Consider the following 9,159-nt stretch of genomic DNA (forward strand, 5'->3'; position numbering starts at 1 on the left):
TTACTCAGTACTTTGTTGAAGCACCTTTGGCAGCGATTACAGCATAGGGTCTTCTTGGGTATGACGCTACAAGCTTGGCACACCTGTATTTGGGGAGTTTCTCCCATTCTTCTCTGCAGATCCTCTCAAGCTCTGTCAGGTTGGATGGGGAGTGTTGCTGCGCAGCTATTTTCAGGTCTCTCCAGAGATGTTCGATGGGGTTCAAGTCCGGGCTCTGGCTGGGCCACTCAAGGACATTCAGAGACTTGTCCCAAAGCCACTCCTGCGATGGCTTGGCTGTGTGCTTAGGGTCGTTGTCCTGTTGGAAGGTGAACCTTCGCCCCAGTCTGAGGTCCTGAGAGCTCTGGAGCAGGTTTTCATCAAGGATCTCTCTGTACTCTGTGCTGAAAAACATCCCCACAGCATGATGCTGCCACCACCATGCTTCACCGTAGGGATGGTCCCAGGTTTCCTCCAGACGTGACACTTGGCATTCAGGCCAAAGTTAAATCTTGGTTTTATCAGACCAGAGAATCTTGTTTCTCATGGTCTGAGAGTCTTTTGGTACCTTTTGGCAAACTCCAAACGGGCTATCATGTGCCTTTTACTGAGGAGTGGCTTCTGTCTGGCCACTCTACCATAAAGGTCTGATTGGTGGAGTGCTGCAGAGATGGTTGTCCTTCTGTAAGGTTCTCCCATCTCCACAGAGGAACTCTGGAGCTCTGTCAGCGTGACCATCAGGTTCTTAGTCACCTCCCTGACCAAAGCCCTTCTCCCCCGATTGTTCAGTTTGACGAGGTTTAGGAAGAGTCTTGGTGGTTCCAAACTTCTTCCATTTAAGAGTGATGGGGTCACTGTGTTCTTGGGGACCTTCAATGCTGTAGAATTTTTTTGGTACCCTTCCCCAGATCTGTGCCTCGACTCAATGCTGTCTCGGAGCTCAACGGACAATTTGTTCAACTTCATGGTTTGGTTTTTGCTCTGACATGCACTGTCAACTGTGGGACCTTATATAGGCAGGTGTGTGCCTTTCCAAATAATGTCCAATCAATTGAATTTACCACAGGTGGACTCCAATCAAGTTGTAGAAACATCTCAAGGATGATCAATGGAAACAGGATGCACCTGAGCTCAATTTCGAGTCTCATAGGAAAAGGTCTGAATACTTATGTATATAAGGTATATCTGGTTTTTATATTGAATAAATTTACTAAAATTTCTAAATACCTGTTTTCGCTTCGTCTTTATGGGGTCATGTGTGTCGATTGCGGAGGATTTGTATTTTTTAATCCATTTTAGAATAAGGCTGTAACATAACAAAATGTGGGAAAAGTGAAGGTGTCTGAATACTTTCCGAAGGCACTGTATGTGACATTTACTTGGTTGTTTATGGTTTTCAATTAACTTGAACATCACGAGGTCATTATTCATCACAATTTCCGATAATCAAGTGCACTGGAAAAATATTTGACACGAGTTTTATAACTTTCATTTCGATATTTGGTTGATATCCTGTTTTTGATGGATTTCTTTGATTTATTTTCCATATCTAAATATATCTTAAAACCGTTCAAAATGACGAGGGAGAGGGGACTTGCGCACAAACACTCAGATGATGACCAAGGAGACCAGTGGGACGTTGATTGGTCACCTCTGCGTAGGAGATTATGCTTCTTCCATCAAAGTTATAGCCTATATAATTGTGTCGGATGAGAAAGTCAGTAGGGTTCAATTCTGTGACCTGACGTGGCAATATAACAAGACTTCCTCCCGCAACACCACCAAACCACACACAGAGCGCATATACCCTCACCAAAGCGCATTAGAATCTCATAGCTCGAGATGAGCGCTTCTTATCTGCAACAACTTTGCCTACTTCAATTGGTCTGGTGCCTTGGATGTTGGAAGGTGACAGGTGAGAGAAGATGATTTATATAATTTAAATTAACTTCAACATTTCTGTATAACTTAAGCTATCTGTCTTCTTAAAATCTGAAATCGATTTTTGTTGTTGTTGAATTAGCTATTTATATTGTTGTTGGCTATTACATGCATTTATTGTATGTTATAGATTGATAAAATAAATAAAAAATATACTTTTGAAACATACTTTTTTTTTTCTATAGAGGCTAGTCCGTACAAAGAGCGTGAACATGGAATTGCTTTCAGAAGGGTATGGGACATTGTTTTTTAAGTGTTTTTTATGCATGCCTATACATGAAAAGTGCAAATAAAAGGCAATTGTGTAATTCGAACAAATATTGTGAAATTTGATTTTAAATTAATTATTAATTACTTATGAATTAATTATTAGATTGACAACAAGGCTACATTTCCTTACCTGATACCAGAGACAAAGTGTTAAAATGTAGTATGAAGGTGTTCTAGACCCAAATCAATCAATACATCCCTTGAATATGTATCACTCTGTCTGTATATGTGTGTCAATCTTTCACTGTTTAAACATCTCAGTCCTCTACTGCATTCATCAGAGGAGAGTTCTGGTCACAGACGGCATTAGTGTTATCTGCTTTGTTTGCACCACTGGAGAAATCTCATCTGTGTCTGATTGGGGGTCAGCAGGTGATTCCAACCAAATGAAATGGTGCTTCTTGTTACTTGTTGTGACTGGGCTAGGTTATACGTGGTGAGGGGGTTGCGGACACAAGTGAGTCACTGTAAATTAAATCAGACTGGAGGGGGATAAGAATATATAGGACTTCCACCCACTCCTATCAACTAGACACGCCGATGACTGAAACACGATCATTACTTTGCAATAGGTATACAGTGGATGTCATGTACAACAGCTTTTATGTTTGCTTAGGTTTAGTGCCTTGTGATGTGTTATAGACTTGCGTTTTATCATTGACCATTGATTTGTCTGCTGCAGGGTCCTGGGATCCAGACTGATGTTGGTGATATGATGGGGAGGGATCAGAATGAGGTAAGGCTTAGCTACCGTATGACTCAATCTTATCAGATGGTATACGATAGCAGTTCTGACGCCAGTGTAATTATTCTCTCCCTGTCCCTCTCCCCATCACAGGAGCAAGTTCAGAATGTATTCAAAAGAGTAAGTTCCTCAACAATATCACACCCTATTCCTAAATACTTGTTTATACCTTATTCCTCAAAACACTGAGGTAAACTTGCAGGCGTACTATTCATTGTCTTTGGAACAGTGTTGACTTTGTATATGCTCTTTTCGTCAGTTCCTGTTTCACTATTCAAAGGACAACTCGGTAGACTCTGTAGAGCATGCGGTAAGTAGAGAAACACTCCTCGGTGCACAAATTGTATTTCAATATTGCTTCAGAATGTTAGTGAATTATGTCTGAGAGCAAATTAGAACTATGTATACACCCTTAAACAACCATGTTATTTTTGATTGTTCACATCACATACAATGTGGCATATAAGCAAGTGTCATTGGATTTCCTGGACGGCACAGTATGGGATTTTGTCTTTAGTCTGTATTTGTTATAATGTTTCATTGATCTGATTATTTAGTAATTCAATGTGATTGGAATCTAACAGGCATTCTCCTCTCTAGTCCCATTCAGTGCACCCGCTGATGCGCCTGTCACCCAAACTGTCTCAGAGGAGAAAGAAGCAGCACATGCTTTTGGTAAGGACCCAGTGCTGTTTCAACCCTGATGATTAGCAGAATATCAATATTGAAGCGGGAGAGACTACAAGGACACTGCTGACCTGCAAGACGACTAACTAAACTCTAAATCTGACCCTAACCTTCACCAAACCCTTAACCCTGACCTTCACCAAACCCTTAACCCTAACCTTCACCAAACCCTTAACCCTAACCAAACCCTTAACCCTAACCTTAATGTCATTTTAACCAATTCTGAAATTAAATATTGGTTTGCAGGTCAGCAGTATCCGTGTATCCTTTTCTGATTGAAGCTCAAGAGTTTGTGAAAGCTTCTCCAGTGCCTTTCTCTTAGAGGTTGAGGACCACAGTCTTTCTGTGGCCAGTCCGCAAGGCTCAATATGTACTTTAGACATACAGTATATACTACCCCTGATTAGAATCTACATAATTAAAAGTTAGGGCAAAGTAGACAATTCAAGAAATGCCACAAACTAGGACTGAGGTTCTCTCTATTCCTTGCTACACAGAAGCTCCGGGATGTCCCTGATGGTGTGATGTAAAAATCTGACTTTGGAATAACTGGACAGAAGACACCAGCACACTGCAACCCCCCTGAACATTGAGCACAAAATGGCAGACTGAGGGACAGCCAGAAGCAGCATCCTCAGTGGTCTCTGGCAATGGACTTGATATTTTTGAGAAATAAATTATTGGAGATAAATATAACTGCATTGCAGATTGTAGTGTCTTCCTGATTTGTTGGTAAATGTAAATATTTAGTGATTTAAGATGAGGTATCTGTACTTTGCCATTTTGTAGACAATTGCACATACACAAATACATCAAAGGAGTCCTTTATGTGATGGTTACACAGATCAGGGCGAACACTTTATAAAAACCGTCAACTGTGATTATGGCATGGGTGAATGGCTACTTACATTTAATTTAAACAATTACAAATGTATACATTTATATTGTCATATATTATCAAACGTATATGCTAAATAAAAAAGGACAAATAATCTTCTTCAACCAAAGGTTCTGTAAAAACACTTTAGTTCAGATCTGATTTAGGAGAACAATCTCGTAACACAAGAGATCCTTCAACCGGGGTGGCATAGTACTCTGATGGAGCCTCTCTGCTGACTGAGGTACATAGGGAGAGAGGGAGAGGTGTGCAGTTTACCACATCACCACAGGAGAGAGCCATCCTCACACACAGTGATGGTTGAGCGTTAGAATAATGTTATTTGGTGTTACGTGGCTAGTCCTCATCGGAGTCACTGTCTTTCCGTGTGGGGAGAGTAGATCGGATCGACGACATCAGCTTGTCTTCAATCTGCTTCTTGGGGTTTTCTTCCAGGTCTGTCTTGACAGCGCCAGATTCTGATAACCTCCACTCCAGCTCTGAGGATGATAGTATACAGCAGATTTAAATATCTAGTAGAGAAAGTCTAAGGAATTGTCATTCAAAACTGACAATGCACAAATCTGAAGGTGAGAAGTATACACATTGGACAGCACAAACTACCATATCATGTAGCTAATAGTATCCTACGAAAGTAGCTGAGGCGATTGTCTCTTACCTTCAACTTTGAGGTTCATTCCCCCGAAGACCAGAGGCCCGATGTACTGTGCCTTCATCTCTCCCTCGTGGTAGACGAAGATGGTGGGTAGGTTGTGGTCGGGGTAGTTGGGGATGCAGGTGGTGGAGATGGACTTGAGGAACTTGGTCTGGGGGAATTTCCTGGCCATCTCTGACAGATGCTGGTTTATCAGGGTGCACAGAGGAATGCTGGGAGGGTGAGAGAATGAAACAGAGATTCGATTACAATGGGTCAATTAGTTAAATCTATATATTTGGCAGATCGACCTATTCAGAGCAATTTAAAAAGGACCACTGTTAATCAGGCTTATATGAAAACCTTGCTTCATGATTTTCAAATAAGGTCTTGGCCAATAAAGTTTTGACCATTGACTGGTTTTCATCAGATCTCAAATAAAATCAAAACATCACTTTTTGGAAGCATGAATCGGTGTGCTCTACCGCCATCTATCTATCGACAGAGGGAAGTAAATGGCAGAACACTCACCCCTGTTTGTAGAGATGCAGCACGACCCAGATGCCCTCTCCAGCTTTGTTCACCTCCTTGATGTAGTCCTGCCCAGAGATCTCCACTACCTCCCCAAAGCAATTATTTATCTGGGTGGCTTTCCATTCTGCAAGCCTCTTTTGCCTGGTGAGAGGGAAATGGAGAGTTAAGGCAATGTAGGTTAATCCTGGTAATAACAAAGGTCATAACATTGTCATTCTCTATTTTGGATGTAAAAGGCTATATCACCATTAACATGGTAGCCACAATGGTGCTTTACATTTTCAGCATCTCTTTTAATGGCAGTAGGTTTTATTAAGGGACTGACATTAAGGTCTGAAAGTCACTTGCCCATCGAGTGAGGAGTATTTTTGGTTGCCCAAAGACTTAAAATTAGCTGTTTACACAGACATAGGGGAGGAACCAGAAATTATTTGCAGTTAGGTTGTTTTCAGTAAAATAATTCATATGCCCAATGGGGCAACTACAGAACCGGCTCAACTTGCCCTGATTGCTCAGCTTTGGCCCCGGGCCATAGGGCAGCCAATACCTGTTGTATGTATAATGTACCATCTTAGTAATGCTTTGAGCGGTCACTGACCTGTAAATCTCGATGGCGGCCTCATCCTCTTCACTGAAGTCATCCTCGTTCTCATCCAGCTGGTCCAGTGTCATACTCTCATAGGTTTTTACTGGTCACAAAACACCACAGTCAGAAAAAGTCCAAAAAAGTACCATTTAAGGTATTAAAACTACTAACAGAGGATGTTGTTGGCCAAGGATCAGCCTTCCAAAACCATGTCCTGTTAGTTAAAAATTAAGAATAACATCAGAAAAACTGTTCCTATACCATTTTAGGAGAAACCTAGTAGCTATAAGATGATATTAATAGCCATCTCTTACCAACAGATTCTTGCTGAAGAAGAATCTGCTGCTCTAGAGCTTCCTCGTCAACCTCATCCTGAGTTTTCTCCTTGGGAGGAAGGATCCCCTTCTTCCTCAGGATGTCATTCCACTCGGTATCTGCGTTAGGGTCCTGAGATTGAGAAATAACAGATCATTGGAGTTTTATTATATCTTCACTGCACTCAAACAGTGTTGTTGGTTTGCCATTCTGTACTACCACAGAGTTTTTAAACCATCTATAGCTAGGCTCTTTGGCATTACCAAAGATACTTATAACTACCGGTAACCACCTTTTAATCTGTGCTATTACACCTAGCGAACATTAGCTAACGTTTATGCAGCTAACGTTAGCTAGCTATGTCCCAATCAAGGTGGCGTGCGAACAGATATATACTCATATTGCTCGAAACGTCAGCTATGACCTTCATTAATACTTTTTCTATAGCTGGAAAAAGTGATATAATTTTACAAACCTGCATTTTTTAACTGTTCAAAACAGACGCTGAAATCACACCACTTATCTCCCCAGACACGGAAATAGAAGGACCTCCCCCACATTTCTTCCGGAGTAAAACAAGATCTTTAAATGTGATAAAACGTAAATACTTGTCAGTTATCTCAAATATAAATTTATTACAGAATAATTCAACAATAATGTATTTTTCTGAGGACGAATAATATTTTGTCGGGTGTTTATTTGCATTTTTATCAGAACACTGGCGCGGGCCAGAAAGTCAAGGGACAATAATAAAGGTTGCACTGATATCCGGTTTGGATCTCCAATATGTCCATATAAGGAGTGGGAAAGCTACTTTCCATTTGTGGCAGCTGAGTGAGTCAACAGTTGCACCTAACAATCACACCGTGCTGTCGGTCTCTGGGGTGACCAAGCTAATGGGGGTGGGGTTACACAGAGGTCCAAAACATCTCTAAACATTGCTGGCCTGTTTTTTGTGTGTAGAATGTGTGCTTCTGTGTTCCGATATGATATCCCAATACATTCAGTGCTGTAAAGTACTTAAGTAAAGTACTACTTATTTTGTTTTTTAAAGTACTACTTATTTTGTTTTTTGGGGTATCTGTACTTTACTATACTATTGATATTTTTGACTACTTTTACGAAGAAAATAATGTACTTTTTACATATACTCTTATCCAGAGCGACTTACAGTTAGTGAGTGCATACATTTTCATACTGGCCCCCCGTGGGAAACGAACCCACAACCCTGGCGTTGCAAGCGCCATGCTCTACCAACTGAGCTACAGGGGACTATTCCATACATTTTCCCTGACACCCAAAAGTACTCTTACATTTTGAATGCTTAGCAGGACAGGAAAATGGTCAAATTCACAGACTTATCAAGAGAACATCCCTGGTCATTCCTACTGCCTCTGACTCACTAAACACACATGCTTCGTTTGTAAAGGATGTCTGAGTGTTGGAGTGTGCCCCTGGTTTTCCGTAAATTAAAAAAATTAGAAAATGGTGCCATATGGTTTGCTTAATATAAGCAATTTAAAATGATTTATACTTGTACTTTTGACACTTAAGTATATTTTAGAAATTACATTTACTTTTGATAATTAAGTATATTTAAAACCAAATACTTTGAGTTTTACTCAAGTAATATTTTACTGGGTGACTTTCACTTGAGTCATTTTCTATTAAGGTATCTTTACTTTTACTCAAGTATGACAATTCAAACTTTTTCCACCACTGTATATATTACATTTTTACATTTAGCAGACACTCATATCCAGAGCAACTAGGGTTAAGTGCCTTGCTCAAGAGCATATTGACAGATTTTTCATCTAGTTGGCTCAGGGATTCAATCCAGTGACCTTTCGGTTACTGGCCCAATGCTCATAACAGCTATGCTGCCACCCTTATTGTCACGATCGTCGACACATGAAGCGGACCAAGGCGCAGCGTGATAAGCGTACATTCTTTGTTATTGTACTTACACGAACCAAAACAATAAACCAAACGATACGTGAAGTCCTAGGTTATACACAAAACCCTACGAAACAAGATCCCACAATCAACTGTGCAAAACAGGCTGCCTAAGTATGCTTCCCAATCAGAGACAACGAGCAACAGCTGCCTCTGATCGGGAACCACCCTGGCCAACATAGATCTAAACGATCTAGACAGAAAACAAGGAACAACTAAACATAGGAACTAACACCCTGGCTCAACATTAAAGAGTCCCCAGAGCCAGGGCGTGACACTTATATAGTTATTCTATATTCTAATATATATATATATATATATATATATATATATATATATATATATAGTTATTATAGTTATATAGTTATTATTATTTATTTTTTCATGATTTTTTTCAATGTAGTAATGATGAGTATAGGCTATGCATTTATTAATCATATTCTTAGGACAATTTTCTACAAACTTTGCAGATACATTTTGAAATAATTGATTATGGATATGGATATGTCAATCTTGATCTTGTGATGATCAATGACATTTTTGCTCTAAAATATAATTGTTCTCTTAATTATGATGAGTGGAGTATCTTATAATAGGGGCCTTTGACAACACTG

At 40.0% G+C, this 9,159-nt stretch overlaps 2 protein-coding genes across 2 annotated transcripts; one reads left to right on the top strand and one right to left on the bottom strand.

The window, feature by feature from the left end:
* Window positions 1–1,594: 1,594 nt before the first annotated feature.
* LOC311128833 (neuromedin-U-like) lies at window positions 1,595–4,244 on the top strand (the record flags this gene model as incomplete). Its single annotated transcript, XM_084161058.1, has 6 exons — window positions 1,595–1,636; window positions 2,873–2,926; window positions 3,029–3,055; window positions 3,195–3,245; window positions 3,536–3,610; window positions 4,120–4,244. The coding sequence occupies 6 exons, from the start codon at window positions 1,595–1,597 to the stop codon at window positions 4,150–4,152; spliced, it is 282 nt and encodes a 93-aa protein (XP_084017184.1). The 3' UTR covers window positions 4,153–4,244.
* A 186-nt stretch (window positions 4,245–4,430) lies between these two features.
* LOC311128863 (phosducin-like protein 3) lies at window positions 4,431–7,142 on the bottom strand. Its single transcript, XM_084161082.1, has 6 exons — window positions 7,065–7,142; window positions 6,589–6,721; window positions 6,287–6,377; window positions 5,686–5,829; window positions 5,179–5,387; window positions 4,431–4,999 (listed from the first exon to the last, which is right to left on the bottom strand). Exons 1-6 carry the CDS (start codon window positions 7,068–7,070, stop codon window positions 4,857–4,859), a joined length of 726 nt encoding a protein of 241 aa, XP_084017208.1. The 5' UTR covers window positions 7,071–7,142; the 3' UTR covers window positions 4,431–4,856.
* Window positions 7,143–9,159: the final 2,017 nt, after the last annotated feature.

The sequence above is a fragment of the Coregonus lavaretus genome, assembly GCF_964263955.1.
Source record: "Coregonus lavaretus genome assembly, chromosome: 5".
Taxonomy (NCBI): domain Eukaryota; kingdom Metazoa; phylum Chordata; class Actinopteri; order Salmoniformes; family Salmonidae; genus Coregonus; species Coregonus lavaretus.

Coding starts and splice junctions, on each gene's coding strand:
- LOC311128863 (XM_084161082.1), bottom strand. Junction 5,388..5,685: donor CTGCATCTCTACAAACAGGG/GTGAGTGTTCTG, acceptor TCACCCTCCCAG/CATTCCTCTGTGCACCCTGA. Junction 5,000..5,178: donor AATGAACCTCAAAGTTGAAG/GTAAGAGACAAT, acceptor TATCATCCTCAG/AGCTGGAGTGGAGGTTATCA.